General features: G+C 37.6%; 2 protein-coding genes across 3 annotated transcripts in view; both read left to right on the forward strand.

The window, feature by feature from the left end:
- The first annotated feature begins 926 nt into the window (after nucleotides 1-926).
- The window catches only part of LOC130917743 (claudin-4-like), a 42,259-nt gene continuing 22,962 nt past the window's right edge, over nucleotides 927-20,223 (forward strand). Inside the window, exon 1 of one of the 2 annotated variants that reach the window (XM_057839407.1) lies at nucleotides 927-984. The gene's annotated coding sequence lies outside the window, so the exon portion shown is untranslated. Of the gene's footprint in view, nucleotides 1,002-20,223 lie in introns of both variants that reach the window. The other variant, XM_057839408.1, reaches the window with a different exon arrangement.
- LOC130917744 (claudin-3-like) lies at nucleotides 5,800-18,596 on the forward strand. Its single transcript, XM_057839409.1, has 3 exons — nucleotides 5,800-6,065; nucleotides 9,076-9,356; nucleotides 17,614-18,596. Exons 1-3 carry the CDS (start codon nucleotides 5,871-5,873, stop codon nucleotides 18,347-18,349), a joined length of 1,212 nt encoding a protein of 403 aa, XP_057695392.1. The 5' UTR covers nucleotides 5,800-5,870; the 3' UTR covers nucleotides 18,350-18,596.

Consider the following 20,223-nt stretch of genomic DNA (forward strand, 5'->3'; position numbering starts at 1 on the left):
TTTTTCCGGACGTATTAGGGCAGAATCCTGGTTTTTATAAAACCCTGCTAAGTGTGGATTGCCAAAGTCTCCTTAGGCAGAGGATTCACTTACTGATTTTTCCCCCTTCTGTCATTGTTTGCATGCTACCGTCATTAAAATATGAAAACCTATAAATGTTTGTGTGGTTTTAGTTAAAGCAGACACTGTTTTTACATCTGTGTGATTTTGAAAAAGATCAGATCACATTTGCTGGTGATGTTATGCAGAAATGTGAGAAATTCCAAAAGGTTCAGATACTTTCTCGTACCACTGTACAATACTTTTGGACTTTTTGGATAGGTATTTTGAGATTTAGGAGTACTTAAAGGGTTAATTCCGATTTACGTGGAAACTTTGGTTTCGTCGCCAGTGTAGGAACAGAACTACAAACCTGAGCAACGCCGGGCCATACTGCTAGTTCTTAAAAAAATAAAGTTTTAATAAAGGATGTACTGTACTTGTATATGTAAATGTTACTGTGTTCATGAAAAAAGATTACATACATTAAAAAAGATTTTTTTTTTAAGAAAAAGAAGAAATAATCTATTATCAAGCCCAATTTCCCCCCCCTACACGCACCCCTTTCAACGCCACACCTTTTTACCTGCACACACCGTAGATAAATTAAAAAAAAGAAACATTCATTCCTAAACTTTTGAAGGCTCTCACATCCCAACAGATGAGACGCAAAATGTTCTGCGGCACAATTTGAAAGCATCTCTCATCAGTCTTCATTGTGGACATTCCTGACGGTTTTTGTGCAATTCTATCTGATCCAAGTGAGGGATTAAAGTGCACTTTTGGACGGGAGCACACTACCGCCATTCATTTTCAGGACAATTTGATTCTTCTTGGCCACACGCTGGTCGCGGAGCCGACTCACTCATCTTCAGGCTTCACATTTTCATCGTCGACGGGACCGAACGGACCGGAGCCGACGTCTACTTTGAGACTCAGCGAGAGGTCAGATTGAATTTGGGGTCTGTTTTATTGCTTCTTCTTGAATGTTATGATATGAATAGTAAAGGAAAATATTTAAAGAGACATCACAATGAATTGAATTTAGTTTTAAAATATGAACTCATTCAATGCAGGTAACAGCGATGGACGTCAAATTTTTTGAACTGGGATGGCTGTCATTTAATGTTTCAGACAGTGATAGACGTCCAATCTAAACAGTATTTTTTGTTTGTTTGTTTGATTTTTATGTTTTTGAGGAAAAACAAGCAAAAAGATGGTGTAGCCATGGGTCGGTTGCAAGGGTGTAGGTTGGGTATCAACATTGGTAGGGACAATATGATGGCATGTACACTTTTTACTGAGGAAGGGACATTAAGAAGACCAAACAGATTGGTTGAACGGGGGTCAGGGCTACTTTTCTCAGGAATTTGAACCTAATTAATTGATAGGCTAAAATGATCAATGCAAAATAAATCTATAGTGACTCATACTAACGTTCATAAGTATTGGTTCAGGTGATACACCGTTAGATTCAAACCTTTGTTTTCAAATACTACTAAAGAAAGATTTTTGAAAACTAGAATAAATGTAGCAAATAGCACATTTAAATGGCATTATTTGAACATAAATTGTGTTAACACACAATAAACTTGTTAATAATATTTTAAGTATCCAGGATTGACTAGACAACATTGTCCGTCTAAATAAATAAATTAAACATAACTGACAAACCTTTTTACTCAGGGAATAACAAAAATAAATTTGTCCACAAGCACAGCCAAACTTAACAAAAATGTAAAGCTGATTTGGCTGTTTTAAAGAGCATACGAAATGAGAAAAAAAGTCTTAAATAGCACTATTATGTGAATTAGAATCATATTTTGAGACGATTCGACTATAAACAACAATTTTGCAAAGCGCAGATGACGAGAAATGAGTCTTTTAATCTGCCAGTTAGCCACTCCTACCATTATAGGGCTTTAGCTTCCCCAACAGGTGGATGACGTCAGCGGGAGAATGAGCTCATCGGTTTTACTATTCAGCCCATTGAGGGAGAATTATTCAGAACGAGGAAAACGCGACGAGAGCCGCAAAATGTCATTGTTTCAGTCTCTCTACTCCAATAGTTTTACAGAATATTCTTTTTATCCAAGTATTTTTCCCCAATAGCTACATAAATGGCTTGAGAAGGACCAGTCAGCCCGTCGAGGGGGAATTATTCACAACGACGAAAACGCGACGAAGAGAGCTGCAAATTGTCATTGTTTTTGTCTCTCTACTTCAATATTTTTACAGGATATTCTTTTTATCCAAGTATTTTTCCCCAATGGCTAAATAAATGGCATGGTCATGACAAATAACAGTCTTGTGCTAAATGGAATATGAAATAATAAAAATGCACTTATTCAGGACGACATGGCAAAATTACTCCATAATGGTCAAAACTGTCGACTTCACCTCTACTGTCGCACCTCCAGAACGATATTTTATGACACCTAAATCAGGCTTATGTCATTTCCCTTACCCGGCTTCGGAGAATGTAAACAAACCAAGAGGCGTGACAGCTAGCCGACATGCTAACCCAAACCGAGTGATGTTTTAAAGTCTTCGAAGCGGAAAATCACACATAACTAGCCCGGGACTTTTGACATGACGACTGGGGTGTCGATTGTCTTCGCTGATCGGCAAACCGCCCGGTGGAGAGCAATTTACAGCTCGTTCCCCGGAGGAGGGCGGCTGCAGTTGTTGTGCAGCCAACGTGCAGCTAATGTGCATGAGGAGAGCTTTTTACATGCCTATCAATGATCAAACCTAAGTAGTCTTTTATTTAAAGAAAGTTTGTAGGGTTTACTTTGTAATCGCTGTATTCGCGGCTATTTTTAACACAAAGTTGCAATTTCTGATCGGGTGGAAAATTTGACAGAATATCAGGCACACCAAGAGTGCAAAAGCCGAGTAAAGTGCTCGCCCGGCGGGGGTATGTGCGACAAGGAACATGTCAGCCACAAAATGCAAGCCACCTCTGTATTAAAATGATCCCAGTATTTCACATAATACAAAACAAAATGTTTACTCACTTCCTAGTAAGTCCTATGGTCCCACAGTGGTAGGGCTTGTTTTGGCCAATATCCACCGGTGAATGGGAACCTTTTGAAACTCCTAAAAGACTCACGCCTCTCCCTGCTGCAGCAAAATCTTTCTGCAGCCGTTTGGCTGGCGTGATGCAAAAAATAAATGTATCAATCCGCAAAATCAGCTGAATCCTTAGTTCTTCTCATACAACAGAACGGCTGCATAGTGAAGAGGACTCCTTCTACCGTACACATCACAGTGCCCTCTTTCTCAACTCGAGACTGTTGCCGGAAGTCACTCATTTTCACGGCGCGGGATTCAAAAAACTAAATAAATATAGCGATCGCTTCCACACACATCCAAGCGGTCCATACCATTCAGGAGCATAAAATACCGCGTGTATTTTGAAATAAACATGCTTTTTCGTGTCACAGGCACTTTAAGACCACATAAACAAAATAAAAATGAAAATTGGGGAGAAGGGGGTAAACCTCGGTTCACTACATTTCTCACAGTTTAATTAACGTTAACAGTAGAAAACTCATACAGGAAGTGTTACGGATAGGGAGTAATTTATTATTTAGTCATTTATTTGAGACACTTCTCCCTAAGCAGCTTCCTACTTGAGTTTTGCTGGTTAGAAAGTTCACGCAGTTTAATGTTATGCTAACTCTGATGCAGGTCGGACTTTCTGTAGCAAAATTAGTGGTGTGTTCCCCACATCCACAACATTGACACTTTTTTACATTATTTACAGTGGCTGCTGCTGGCCGGAAAGAAAATCTAATATCCCTCCTCGGAGGAGGTGGCACGTTGTCGACGACATGTTGTCTGTGTCAGGGCTGTGTGTGTGTGTGTGTGTGTGGGTCAAGTCATCAGCCAATCAAACGTGTGTTTATGGGGTAAAACATAAACCGGCACTTTCAACATGTGAAAATGCAGGGGTAAATGCATGTCTGAACACAATGAAAATGATTCACTTAATAATGGTAGGGTCAATTCTATTCCTACAACATATGGGAAGACAATCTAAATTACCTATATAACTGAAGTCATTATATTATAACGCAAATAAGGTTTCTTTAAAGTTGGTGGGGAAATTTTGAGCATCCTGAAAAGTTGGTAGTGTTATGTCCCTACCGTCCCTATGCAAACCTACGCCCTTGGTCGGTTGTGTGCATACAATCAACAGTGTTACTGCCAGTAACATGTCATCAGCATATTGAATCAAGACAACACCGTCCGGAAAAATGTAGGATGATAGAAGTCATTTTGGTTCTTTGTTAAAAAATCCCACGGACAACGCAAACCCTTATAGGGGTCGAGTCGAGTGTAGCTTAGTTGTCCCGTATCATAAGTAAATGGGAAAATATCTCGCATGTCATCAACTAGTGGTATGCAAAAGAAGGCTATGGCCAAGTGAAGAGGTATTTGCACCCCTTGTGATTTTGCAAGTTCACCCACTTAGAAAATAGGTAGACGTATGAAATATCAATCATAGATGCATTTACACCTATAGAGACATAATCTTAAAAAAAATATCCGGAACTCACATTGTATGATTTTTTAAAATAATTTATTTGTAATTTACTGGGGTTCATAAGTATTTGTACCCCTGAGACTGTACTTGGATTCCATTGACACATATGGACGTCGATGCCATTGACGGCCATGGACGTCCAAATTTCCCATTCATTTTCAAAAACATTTACTTTGTTTAATGCCATTGACGGCCATATTTGTTGATTCTAGTGATGCCAATGTACTTACACTCCATTTACACAAATGTAATTCGATGCCATTGACGACCATGGACGTCCAAATTTCCCATTCATTTTCAATGGCAAAAAAAACAAATGTCCCCAAATCAACAGGAAATGACCAGATATCAATAGGACGTGTCCCCCCAAATGTCCCTAAATGACCTGATATGAACAGGACACGCCCCCCAAATGTCCCCAAATGACCTGATATGACCAGGGCATGCCCCCAAATGACCCCATATGACCAGGGCACGCCCCCCCAAATGTCCCCAAATGATCTGATATGACCAGGACACGCCCCCCCAAATGACCTGATATGACTAGGACACAACCCCCAGATGTCCCAAAATGACCTGATATGACCAGGACATGCCCCACAAATTAACTTATATGATCAGAACTCCCCCCCAAATGACCTTATATGATCAGGACACACTCCACAAATGTCCCCAAATTAACTGATATGACTAGGACACGCCCCACAAATGTCCCCAAATCAACAGGAAATGACCTGATATTGTCCCCGAAATGTCCCCAAATCAACAAGAAGTGACCTGTTATGACCTGGATGTGTGCCCCAAATGTCCCTAAATCAACAGGAAGTGACCTGATATGTCCCCATAATGTCCCCAAACCAATCTAGGCGGGGCTAAGATCTGTATCTCCACACAGCATAGACCCAGAGTAATTTCTTCAGAAATTGCCGTTTCTAGTATGGCAAAGTTATTACGTGGTCAAAGTCAAAACAGCTAATTTTTGTTTTTACATCACCGTGAATGGCAGCCAGCTGGTTAGATGACCTCCAATTTCCAACAACATGGCACATTTTTCAGTCTGTTTTGTAAGGGTGAACCAGAAAGGGGACTTTTCACCTTGGATATAGCGGCAGGTCAGCACCTACTGAAGGTGATTACGCCCGTGTTTATGTGTAAACGCACCACGGCCAATAAGAACGCCGAACGGCAGATTCCCACGCCTCCGCGTCACGGCTTTTCTCTCATTCTGAGACAAACTCGGGAGAGAGCTCACGTCTTTTTCACCTAGCCACGCAAAATGGTTTCTCAGGGCGTTCAGATGATCGGCATATCTTCGGCCACCGTCGGCTGGTTCATGGTGATTGTGACGTGTGCTTTGCCCATGTGGAAGGTGACGGCCTTCGTAGGGGCCAACATCATTACGGCGCAGACCATCTGGCAGGGATTGTGGATGAACTGCGTGGTGCAGAGTACGGGACAGATGCAGTGCAAGGTTCATGATAAATGTTACTCTCATATACGTGTGTTTATATAGATTGATTTTGATGCTAATGTTTCAGCCAATTGATTTTGACTGAGAAGGGCGAATGAATGAACTTTGACTGCCATTGATGGCGCTAGATGTCATTGGCAGTAAAAGAGTTAATTTATCTTCGGCACTTCTGATTTAAAGTTACTTTTCTAACAGATTTTCATTTTTCTTGTGTGCAAAATGTCTTTTTTGACAATCATAATTTGGAGGGAGGGGGTTAAGTTTCAATTTATTTCCTTTTTTTTTTTCTTTTTACAGGTTTTACGATTTAAATCTGAATCTTTTTTCAAGAAAACTTCCCTTTTCAAGCAAAGATTAATTGGTTGTTTTGCACAGAATTGGACTTTTTAATCACTGAATTGTACTTCTTTTTTTGTTAATTTTTTAAAATCAACTATTTTTGCGGAATTTCTTTTTATTTTTTGGGGCCATAATTTCACTTTAAATAGAGTTATTTCAGTGTTTACAGCAAAATAATATTTTCTTAGATTTTTCAGAATATCACTTGAAGAATTTTACTTGTCTGGCCCAATTTCACAAATCATTCGCTACATTTATTTCACCTACATCTTTTCACGACAATTATTTCAGTTTTAATAGCAGAATTTCACTTTCTTAGCAGAATTATGAGGTCTTATAGCAAACTTTCCTTTTCTTAGCAGCTTTTCTTCCTGAATATTACAATTTTCATTTTTTTGACCCAAATTCACAAATCATTAGCTACATTTATTTTAGATTTAAAAGCGGGATTTCACTTTCTGCGCAGAATTATTTCAGTTTTAATGGCAAAATTTCATTTTCCTGGCAGTTTTTTTTTCTTCTTCGGAATATTACTTTTTTGTAGCAGAATTTTCCCTTTTTGGCCCAAATTCACAAATCATTAGCTACATTTATTTCAGTTTTAAAGGTAGAATTTCACTTTATGAGCAGAATTATTTCAGTTTTAATAGCAAAATTTCATTTTCCCAGCAATTTCTTCCCGGAAGATTACTTTTTTTGTAGCAGAATTTTCCTTTTTGGCCCAATTTCATAAATAATTAGCTACATATATCAGTTTTAAAAGCAGAATTTTACTTTCTGAAAATTATTTCAGTTTTAAGGGCAAAATTTCATTTTCTCTCAGAATTATATCATAATGTTAATTTTTTTTGTTGCAGAATTTTCATTTTCTGGCCCAATTTCACTAATCATTAGCGACATTTATTTCAGCTACGTCTATTTTTGGCAGTTACTTCAGTTTTAACAAAATTCACTGTCTTAGAATTTTTTTATTTTTTTATTTTTAGCAAAATTTCATGTTTTTAGCCCCCCAAAAATCATAGTGTAACATTTTTTTGATGCAGAACTTTCCGTTTTTGACCCAATTTCACTAATGATTAGCTATATTTATTTCAGCTACATCTATTTTTGACAATTAGTTCAGTTAAAAGAAGGAATAGACTGTCTCAGCAGAATTATTTCAGTTTTTGTTTTTGTTTTTTTAGCAAAATTTCATTTTCCAAGAAAATTTTTCATAATATTGCATTTTTTTCTTGCAGACCTTTCCCTTTTCAGCCCAATTTTATGAATCACTAGCTATATTTATTGCAGATATGTTTATTTTTGACAATTATTTCCGTTTTAATAGAAGAAACTTACTGTCTTAGAAGAATTGTTTCATTTTTTTAAGCAAAATGTTTGTGTTCTTAGCAGGTTTGTTTTTCCAGAATAACACTTTTTTTAATGCAGATTTTTCTTTTTTTGGGCTAAATTTTACTAAACATCAGCTACATTTACTTATAATTTTTTATAATATGATATAATATAATATAATAATTTCAGTTTTATTAGCAGAATTTCACTTTGTTAGCAGAATTATTTTATTTTATTTTATTTTTTTAAGCCCAATTTGATTTTCTTAGAATTTTTTTCATATTACAATTTTTTTGTTGCATAACCTTCCCGTTTTTGCCCAATCTTACTAATCATTAGTTATATTTATTTCAGCTATGTTTAATCATTTATGTAATATAATAATAAGTTTAATAGAACAAACTTACTGTCATAGAAGAATTGTTTTAATTTTTAAGCAAAATTTCATGTTATAGCAGTTCAGTTTCAGAATTTTTATTTTTGCAGATTTTTTTTTTTGGGCCCAATTTTACTAATCATCAGCTATAGTACATTTATTTATTACAACTATTTCAATTTTTAGCAGAATTAAGAATAGCAGAATTTCACTTTTTTAGCAGAATTATTAGTTTTATAGCAAAAATTTCCTTTACTTAGCAGTTTTTGTTTTCAGGATATAAGTTTCATTTATTGGCCCAATTTCACTAATCATTAGCTACACTTATTTAACCTAAGTTTATTTATTAAAAAAAAAAAAAAAAATTCAGTTGTAACAGCAGAATTTCACTCTCTTAGGAGAATAATTTCAGTTTTTATAGCAAAATTTCATGTTCTTAGCAGACGTTTTTGGGAATATTATTTTTTTGTTGTTGCAGAATTTTCCCCTTTTCAATTATTTGCAGAATTATTTTAGTTTTAATAGCAGAATTTCACAAATCATTAGCAATTTTTTTTTTTTTTTAGCTGAAGAAAGTTTTCAACCCCCCCCCCACACACACACACCAGAATATTGCATTTTTTAGAATTACACTGGGCATTTTCTAAAGCTTAATTTTTACCATACAGAATTATCATTTTTATGAAGCAAAACCTTATTTTTATTCTTTATTCGATTTGTGGGGGGGGGGGGGGGGGGTACTACCCTAAGCGTTTAGTCATACCGTAGCAACTCATTTCCTAAAAATCGATCCGATGGCACTCGCGAAGCCAACATGATTCTCCTGATGGTCAAAAATGTCATTTGCTAATTCACTGACATTGACAGCGCTAGACGGTTCATTCACCCCTTCCAGTCTAAATGAATTGGACGTCTATAGCCGTCAAAGGCAGCATAAGATGATCATCGAACCTGTACCAAAAGGTGTACGACTCCATGCTGGCGCTGGAGCGAGACCTGCAGGCCGCCCGCGCCATGATCATCATCTCCATCCTGCTGGGCGTTTTCGGCGTCGCCATGTCCGTCGCGGGCGGCAAGTGCACCAACTGCATCCGGGAGGAAGTTCCCAAAGCCCGGGCGTGCATCTTGGCCGGCGCACTCTTCCTGGCGTCCGGCCTTTTGTGCCTGATTCCCGTGTCGTGGTCGGCCAACGCCATCGTCAGCAACTTCTACAACCCACTGGTCATCCCGGCCCAGCGCTTCGAGCTGGGGGCCGCGCTCTACGTGGGTTGGGCGGCCGCCGTCTTGCTTCTGATCGGCGGTGGGTTGCTGTGCTGGAACTGCCCTCCGAAACGGCGGCAGGACCCTCATTACGTGCCTAAATACGTGCCGGCGAAGTCGGCGTCAACCTCTAGGGAATATGTGTGAAACATGGGTTCATTGCATTTTACTTCTTTTCATTCCCCAGGAAAATTTTTCATGGAATTTAATTTGGGGGGCACAGTTTTACTTATTATTTAAAGGGAACCATGGATAGAAAGACATGTAGTTCTTAAAAGATCAATGTTAGTACGAGCAGTGGCGGACTTGGCAATTTTGGGGCCTAAGGCGAACATTTCCAGGGGCCCTCTTCATGGGTCAGGGGTTAAAAAGGTGTGGAAGAAATATCACACTAGCCAGTCTCCAGATCTCAACCCCATAGAAAATTTGTGGAGGGAGTTGAAAGTCCGTGTTGCCCAATGACAGCCCCAAAACATCACTGCTCTAGAGGAGATCTGGATGGAGGAATGGGCCAAAATACCAGCAACAGTGTGTGAAGAGCTTGTGAAGAGTTACAAAAAATGTTTGGCCTCCGTTATTGCCAAACAAAAGGGTACCTAACAAAGTATTGGGATGAACTTTTGGTATTGAACGAATACTTATTTTCCACCATGATTTGCAAATAAGTTCTTTAAAAATCAAACTGATTTTCTGTTTTTTTTCCCTACATTCTGTCTCCCACGGTTGAGGTTTACCCATGTTGACAATTACAGGCCTCTCTAATATTTTCAAGTGGGAGAACTTGCACAATTAGTGGTTGACGAAATACTTATTTGCCTCACTGTACCTGTTGATGTTTAGTTACTTCCTGTTGATTTTGGGGTATTTTATAGGTCACTTCCTGTTTATTTGGAGTTACAGAACAGGAAGTGACCTGGGAATCACCCAAATGAATAGGCAGTGACCAAAACTCAAGAGGAAATGACCTGTAAATGCCTTAAAATGAACCGCAAGTGACCTGTAAATGGCCTGAAAATCGGACCGAATGACTGAATGCTCTGGTTTCGAATGAACGAATGTTCCCAGTCTCAATGGATTGGGCGTCGTGCACCGTCAATGCAGCCTAAGAGTTAACTGAGACACTATTATGGTGGAAGATTTTAGTAGAAAATTGTTGGTTCCTTTTTATTTTTTGACATTGACACCTTGTTAAAACGATATCTCGATTCTTGGCAGGAGCATATCGATAACCTTTTGGGACACAAAGTATCACGATATATAACAATTTCGATATTTTGTCACACCCCTTGTAAAAACGCTGTCCATATTGTTGATCATCCCGCCAGTGTTCTCAGATTTATCAGACTTATCAGATGTTGCTCCCGAAGCTTCCTTCCTGGTGAATAAGCGACACGGAAAACGAATGAATCGAAGCGTACTAGACACATGAACCTTACTCTCGTCTCGTCCCGTCTTTTCTGTTCATTTTGCTTTTGCTGCTCATTTTGTGCAATATCGACAAGGCTGTCCTACTCATTAATGTTCTACTCGGGGTCAAATTGGGAGGGCAGAACTGACGACATGTTTATGTAGTTAAAGAGTGACACTGTGGAAGTCCGGCAGCGTGGCCATGTGAAGTCACCGTTCTCCGACATCAACAACAATGGCCACCTACTATTACACTAAATTTACACATTTTATTAAAACGAAAACATTAAGAGGGGTTTTACTGTCAAATTGTTATAACTTGTTTAAACTAGGGCTGTCAAACGATTAAAATATTTAATCAAGTTAATTACAGCTTAAAAATTAATTATTCGTAATTCATCGTAATTAACCGCAATTCAAACCATCTATAACATATGCCATATTTTTCTGTAAATTATTGTTGGAATGGAAAGATAAGACACAGGATGGATACATACATTCAACATACAGTACATAAGTACTGTATTTGTTTATTATAACAATAAACAAGATGGCATTAACATTATTAACATTCTGTTAAATGGATGCATGGATAGAAAGACTTGTAGTTCTTAAACGATAAATGTTAGTACAGGTTATAGAAATTTTATATTAAAACCTCTCAATGTTTTCGTTTTAATAAAATTTGGAAAATTTTCAATCAAAAAAATAAACTAGCAGCCCGCCATTGTTGATGTCAATAATTACACAATGCTCATGGGTGCTTAAGCCCATAAAATCAGTCGCACCCAAGCACCAGCAGAGGGCAGCAAAACTCCAAAAAACACAAGTAACAAGTTGGCATTGCACTGCTGTCATTTTAATCTGTTGGAGGTGGGTTATGTGCGTTAATTGCGTCAAATATTTTAACGTGATTAATTTAAAAAAATAATTACCACCCGTTAACGCGATAATTTTGACAGTCCTAGTTTAAACATTTATCTTCTCAATCCATGGTTCCCTTTAAGCTGATATTTATTTTTTGTTTTTTCTGGAAGTTTCCTTTTTTTATTATTTCACTGCAATTGACTGTGACAATAATGTATTTGGCATCCTGCTGTCCACTGCAAAAAATTTAGACACAGTAAACGGACTCACTTTCCTCATCTCCCACTGTATTAAAAGTCAAAGCCAAACGCTACATACACTTCGTCATATTTCCTCGTCTTAACTCTTTGTATCTCCAGTGCTCTTTGCTGTGTGCTCTTGTTTGGTTCAAAAATACTGTGCATAATCTGAAAATGAGAGCGCCACTGCCAACCACTGGGTGGATATGCAATTACACTTTATTCTAGTACGCAGGGGTGAAAGTGGCTAGAATTTCTTGCAAGAACTCACCGACGTGAAGGTCGCCACAGAGCCAGAAATTTTGTTTATTTTAGGGCTGTCAAATGATTAAAATTTTTAATCGAGTTAATCACAGCTTAAAAATTAATTAATTGTAATTAATCGCAATTCAAACCATCTATAAAATATGCCATATTTTTCAGTAAATTATTGTTGGAATGGAAAGATAAGACACAAGACGGATATATACATTCAACATACTGTACATAAGTACAGTATTTGTTTATTATAACAATAAATCAACAAGATGGCATTAACATTATTAACATTCTGTTAAAACGAGCCATGAATAGAAAGACTTGTAGTTCTTAAAAGATAAATGTTAGTACAAGTTATAGAAATTTTATATTAAAACCCCTCTTAATGTTTTCGTTTTAAATAAAAATTGTAAAAATTTCAATCAAAAAATAAACTAGTAGCTCGCCATTGTTGATGTCAATAATTACACAATGCTCATGGTGCATAAAATCAGTCGCACCAAAGCGCCAGCAGAGGGAGACAAAAAAACACAAGTAACAAGTGGACATGACACTGCTGTCATTTTAATCTGTTTGAGCGGGGCATGTGCATTAATTGCGTCAAATATTTTAACGTAATTAATTTTAAAAAATTAATTACCGCCCGTTAACGCGATAATTTTGACAGCCGTAGTTTATTTATTTATTTATTTTGGAGTTGGGGGGGGGGGGGGTAAAACCTCCTAAAACTACTGAAATGCAAAGAAAACTGTTTTGGCACAGTTATTTCTATAACACATACAAAAACTGATTTTCATTCAAAATTTTATTTTTTCAATGATTTTCAAAATAAAAGTTAACAAAAACAGCAATAACACCAACCTCCATCTCCTAATTTTTATCTCCCCTCATTTCCTCACATACTAAATGCCAAATCTCAATTTTAACTACTTAAGAACATATGATGCAGATTAAAATTAGAGTCAATGTAAACATTTACTTTTTAAAAAAAAAAAAAAAATTTATGATAAAGATATAAGTAACATACATTCAGAAAAATACAAATGACTTATATTATGCAGAGTGAAACGGAATATATTTTGAAGATTGCGCAAACATTGACTTTTTTAAATCATAAAGAAATGAATAAGTAGCCTAACATGAATGAACAAATATAAGTCCAAAGTGCACATTAACAGCTAAGACGTTCTGAACCTCACCATTAGAGCAAATAAAACTAGGGCTGTCAAAATTATCGCATTAACGGGCGGTAGTTAATTTTTTAAATTGATCACGTTAAAATATTTGACGCAATTAACGCCAATGCGCTGCTCAAACAGATTAAAATGACAGCAGTGTAATGTCCGCTTGTAAATTGTTTTTTGGTGTTTGGCGCCCTCTGCTGGCGCTTGGGTCCAAATGATTTTATGGGTTTGGGGAGTGAGTATGGTGTAATTATTGACATCAACAATGGCGAGCTACTAGTTCATTTTTTAATTGAAAATTTTACAAATTTTAATAAAACGAAAACATTAAGAGGGGTTTTAATATAAAATAACTTGTACTAACATTTATCTTTTAAGAACTACAAGTCTTTCTATCCATGGATCACTTCAACAGAATGTTAAGAATTTGAATGCCATCTTGTTGATTTATTGTTATAATAAACAAATACAGCCCTATGTACTGTATGTTGAATGTATATATCTGTCTTGTCTTATCTTTCCATTCCAACAATAATTTACACAAAAATATGGCATATTTTATAGATGGTTTGAATTGCGATTAATTACAATTAATTTTTAAGCTGTAATTAACTCGATTAAAAATTTTAATCGTTTGACAGCTCTAAATAAAACTAAATATGATAAATAAGCCTTCTCAACTCTTTCCTTGCTCTTAAAGATTTGATCCATTTTCTGTTGCATTGCCCTTTTTTTGTCGCATCAATTCAACAAACTTTTTGTTGTTGTTGTTGTTGCCCTTCCAGAAAACATACACATTTAAACCAAACAGGGCTAACTATCTCTGCTGATCACATGTCAGTATGTCAGCCAATTACCGCGTGCATTCGCGCATTGACGTGGCTCATCATCGTCAGACTCTGATAACTGCAGCAGCTAGGGAAACCTCCATGCCGTCCGTGGAATACAATAAATAATAAATATCGGTGGATATGGATTACGCTACACAAGCACTTTATTATGCTTGTTGTTAACACTTGTGTACCGTATTTTTCGGACAATAAGTCACATTGTTTTTCATAGTTTGGCTAGGGGTGCGACTTATACTCAGGAGCGACTTATGTGTGAAATTATTAACACATTATGATATCATTTCACATGTTATTTTGGTGTTTTGGAGTGACACTGATGGTTTGGTAAACTTATCTGAATAACTCATTAACAGCTATGGCCATGTCTTTGGCAATGTGTGTTGAATTGTATTATTAACTTTTCTATACTGAAATGCCTGCTTTTAGTTTGTGGCGCTTTCACGCTCAAGTGGGGGCACAATCGCACTTGTTTACGCGAAAAAAAGCGCTAACACGCCAGAAGAAGACTGACAGCTACGCCGTGTCTGAGCGAGTGGGCAAGAGAGAGAAACACGGCTGCGAACCTACGTTCAATGCTTATGCTTGTAAAATATCTCTACAGAAGCAACACCTGTGTGTATCATCTTTTCTGTTGTTGTTGTGTGTTTTCCACCCGCAATCGGACACTTAGAGCCAGTTGTGTGGTTGTTTGAACGATGTGCTAATGCTAGCGAACGCATGCTAACCGTTTGTGTCATTGTTGTAATAGCAGGTAATTATCGTTTATTTAGGTTGATGCGAACCTGTTTGGTATCGAGGACAAAATTGATTTGCATTATTTCTATTTTTAGTAGGGCTGTCAAATGATTACAATTTTTAATCGAGTGAATTACAGCTTAAAAATTAATTAATCGTAATTAATCGCAGTTCAAACCATCTATAAAATATGCCATATTTTTCTGTAAATTATTGTTGGAATGAAAAGATAAGACACAAGACGGATATATACATTCAACAAACGGTACAAAAGTACTGTATTTGTTTATTATAACAATAAATCAACAAGATGGCATTAACATTATTAACATTCTCTTAAAGCGATCCATGGATAGAAAAACTTGTAGTTCTTAAAAGATAAATGTTAGTACAAGTTATAGAAATTTTATATTAAAACTCCTCTTAATGTTTTCGTTTTATTAAAATTTGTAAAATTTTCAATCAAAAAATAAACTAGTAGCTCGCCATTGTTGATGTCATTACACCATGCTCACTCCCCAAACCAATAAAATCATTTGGACCCAAGTGCCAGCAGAGGGCGCCAAACAACAAAAAACAAGTAACAAGTAACAAGCGGACATTACACTGCTGTCATTTTAATCTGAGCGGGGCATGTGCGTTAATTGCGTCAAATATTTTAATGTGATTAATTTAATTACCGCCCGTTAACGCGATAATTTTGACAGCCCTAATTTTTCGTTTCACTCTTGAAATGATGGTGTCATAACGACGGCCAAAATAAAGTCAGCAAATTATACAGACGTCCTGCATCGTCATTTTGGGAGTTTAGCTCGCTGTATAGCCAGAACCGAGCCGTAGCGTCCTGATGAGGACAGTATATTCGCATTTCGTTGTTCATACATCATGTAACATTATCATGCTGTACACTTATTCAGCATGTTGTTCTCTATTGTATATTAAATTGCCTTTCAAGATGACATATCTATTTTATGTGTTGGATTTTATCAAGTAAATTTCCTCCAAAAATGTGACTTATACTCCAGTGCGACTTATATATGTTTTTTCCTCTTCGTTGGGCATTTTATGGCTGGCGAGACTTATACTCAGGTGCGACTTGTAGTCCGAAAAATACTGCATGTAAATCTGATGTTGGTAGATTGTTTTCTTCTTGGAGATGAAATGCATGTGTGGCAGCTTAGCATTTTTATTTATTTTTATTTTTTTACATAACGTTTTGACTAGAGATGTCCCGATCGATCGGGTCCGATCACATCATTTTCAAAGTATCAGAATCGGCAAAAAAATATCGGACATGTCTTTTTTTAATATATATATATATTTTTTAATTAAATCGTTTTCTAATTTTATTTAACGTTACACACATAATATGTTACACTCATCCAGTCTTTAGTTTAGGCTTAAGGTAGGGTTATCAAATTTATCCCGTTAATTTTTTAAAAAATTTATCACGTTCAAATGTTTAGTGCAATTAACGCATGCGCTGCATGACCCACTCACGCATTGTCGCGTTCAATCTGTAATGGCGCTGTTTAACCGATATATAGAGCTAAAAGGCAGCGTAAAATGAGTAGAGTGAATTTTGGTAGCCTTTGGAGCCTTTTTTTAAAATGGCTAAAGCCTTACAATCCCTCTCCCTACGATTAGAAATATCGTGGAAAGCAATATGGGGAAGAAAGGTAGCAATTGATCTTTTTCTTAACACCCTATGTTATTTCCCAACGCAGAGAAGATATATCAATTGGTACCCCTACGCACAGTCATGGTTGCACTTCCCATCATGCATTTGGGCAGAAGTTAAATGGCTACAGTATCATTTACTGAAAGCTCAACAAATACACTAGATGGCAATATTTAGTCACAATATACAAAGTCACATTTATCCTTTAAGAATTACAAGTCTTTCTATCCGTGGATCCCTCTCACAGAAAGAATGTTAATAATGTAAATGCCATCTTGAGGATTTATTGTCATAATAAACAAATACAGTACTTATGTACTGTATGTTGAATGTATATATTTGTCCGAGTTTTATTAATTTTTCTTCTTAATGCATTGCCAAAATGTACATGATCGGGTAAAATTATCGGGAATGATTGGAATTGAATCGGGAGCAAAAAAAAAATCGGGAAATATCGGGATCGGCAGATACTCAAACTAAAACAATCAGATCGGGAGCAAAAAAACATGATCGGAATAACCCTAGTTTTGACAGTAGCCGTCATATCTTAGGAATCAAAGCACCATGTACCGGAACAGCATTCCGGCCCTTAATCTTATACCGGAACTGCGTTCCTGCCCTGAATCTTATACAGGAACTGCGTTCCTGACCGTTCTGGCCCACTTTCACCCTTGCTGGTACGGAAAAAAAGTATGCTCCCTCAGGTCACATGCGCCACACCCGTGATCGATCTGCGCCCCGCTATTTGAAAAGTACTGTTTTAATTGAATTAATTTAGGTTTTGTTAACATAATATTAATTTATTTTATATTGTATGATAAATAATGCTACCATGATGAAACCATGGTAAACACTTGGTATTTTCCTCTCAATGCCGCTCCCGTGACTAAAACAGAAGGCAGAGTAAGAATCCGGTCAGGCGAGAAAAACTCACCTGACGACCGGTGAGTAGGCGGATCCTCCGTCGCTGTTGTCCAAAACTAAACAGAAGCAGCTCAGATCCTTCCAGCGCGCGACAGCCTCTCAGTCATGGGGAGAATTGGCAAGGAGACGGCGGGTCAGGTCATCGGCTTCATCGGTCTGGTGGGGGTGGCGGTCACCACCGGCATCCCCATGTGGAGGGTGACCACCTTCATCGGCGCCAACATCGTGACGGGCCAGATCGTGTGGGACGGCCTGTGGATGAACTGCGTCATGCAGAGCACCGGCCAAATGCAGTGTCGCCTCAGCGAATCTGTTATAACGTTAACCCCTGATCTCCAAGCGGCGCGAGCGCTAGTCATCATCTCGCTGGTTTTTGGATTCATCGGCTTCATGGTCACGTTCATCGGCGCCAAATGCACCAGCTGCCTCCAGCAAGACGCCTCCAAGGCCAGAGTGGTGATCATCGGTGGGGTTTTGCTCATCATCGCTGCCGTTTTAGTCCTCATTCCCGTCACCTGGTCGGCGACCATCACCATCACCGACTTTCAGAACCCGTTGACCGTCGACACGCAGAGACGAGAGATAGGAGCGTCTATCTACATCGGTTGGGCGTCCACCGCCCTCCTCCTGGTAGGGGGGATCATCCTCACCACTTCCTGTCCACCGCAGACGCCCATGTACCCTTACGCCGCCTACCCGTATGCTAACGGTTCCACCTACGCGCCGGTTTACGCGCCGCCATCCAGCCAGCCGTACACGCCGAGCGGGTCGTACTATCCCGCCAAACCGTACGCGGCGCCATCCGGATACTCGCCGAGACAGTACATTTGAAAGGACTGAATGGAACTGCATTCAAATTCACGGATAATGTGCTATGGTAGTTAGTAAAGCAGTAAAACGTGAACGTTCACTGCCAGAGCTAGCGGTTGAAAATGATTGGACCGTGATTGTTTCGTCAGCATGCGTGTTTGCACCGGAGTTTAACATTGTTGAGAATTAACTCCTTTTTTTTTTAGGTTTAATTGCGCTGATTTTTTGTAAATAACTCAATGTGTTAATAAATAATGAAAAAATACTATAGTGTGGTTGTGTCAAATTGTACTGTGATACCTTGATTAACAGTTTATAATAGGGCGATCGTTGAACTCGGCGCTAGATGCCCAATCCATTAGGATTGGGCTTCTAGCGCCGAGTTCAATGGCATTAAAACATGAGCATTCACAGCAAGTCCTCCCATTTCAAATGGATTCGACATCTGTCATTGTCAATGGAAGGCAATGAGTCGATATAACATTCTCTTATTTAACTTTATATAGTTTTAAAACTTAGTTTCTTTTCTTTTTGTTAATTAAAATAACAAACAAACAAAAAAACAAATATTTCCCCATTTATTTATATTAATTTAAAAAAAAAAAAAGCTTAAAAAAGATGAAACTGATTATTCAGTTTATTTAAAAAATTTATTTCTTAAACTAAGGGAATTTCTAAAAATATTACTTGCTATTAATGATGGGATTTTATTTAGTATTTATTGACTTTGGAGTGTTATGTGGGGGGCATAACCAAAGTGGTTTTGTTTTTATTCGTTTTTTTTGTTTTTTTAAAATTATTATTTATTATTATTATTATTTATTATTTTTATTTTTTGTTGTTTTTATTCGTTTTTATTTATTTGATACACTCCCAGTGGGTTTTCCCATTGGCAGTGTATCAAATACTTGTTCTCCCCACTGTATCTATATATCAAATAATGACTGAAAATCTTTACAATAATATTATTATTATAACTGATTCACATTAATTCCACGTACTGTATGCGCACATCACACTTTGGGTCCTGTAGGCCACCATATTTAAATTTGGTATTGCTCAAGTGTGGCCTGCAGGTCTCAAAATGTCAAATGATTTTCAACCCGGGTCACTTCTTGTTCATTTGGGCTATTTTCCTTTTGATTTTGGGACCTTTCCAGATGACTTCCTGTTGATTTTGCATCATCCCTATTGATTTTAGAGCATTTCCAGTTCACTTCGTCGGTTTTGCTCCTCTCTTCCTGTTGATTTTGGGCCATTCCCTATTGATTTGAGGGCATTTCTGATTCACTTCTGTTTAATTTGGGGTCACTTCTTGTTGATTTTGGAGTTCATCGACCGATGGCTATCAGTCCTCCCAGTCAAAATGAATTGGACATCTATCGGCGTCAGTGGCAGCCAATGAGTTCATTTGTAAAATAACATTAAAGGCTTTACAGCAGTTAGGTTGTTGATCGGATTCGTGACTTTCAGTGTTGTAAATGGTAACATTGCTGTGTGGTCAGTCATTTTTATCCAACGATTTATGATACTTTTTAACAACCCACTTGCTGCCATTGACAGCGCTAGATGTCAAATGCATTTTGACTGGCAATCGCACTGAAGGGTAAGCATTCATAGGCTTTCCTCCAAGGATAACACTTATTAGGGCACTCATTTAACTTGGATTGGACGTCCAGTGTGGTCAGTGGCACTCAAACATGAGCATTCACAGCCAGTCGTCCTAGTTTGGATGTCTGCGGTTGTCAATGGCAAGCAATGAGTAACATAATATTTCAAAGAACATTGATTTCAGAGTGGTACTAGGGGATAGCCAATGTCTATTGCTGTTTTTATTCATTTTCATTAAAATAATTTAAGTTTACTAACATTGTATTCATTTATGAATGTTTTTA

This window comes from Corythoichthys intestinalis, chromosome 6 (assembly GCF_030265065.1).
Source record: "Corythoichthys intestinalis isolate RoL2023-P3 chromosome 6, ASM3026506v1, whole genome shotgun sequence".
Classification (NCBI taxonomy): domain Eukaryota; kingdom Metazoa; phylum Chordata; class Actinopteri; order Syngnathiformes; family Syngnathidae; genus Corythoichthys; species Corythoichthys intestinalis.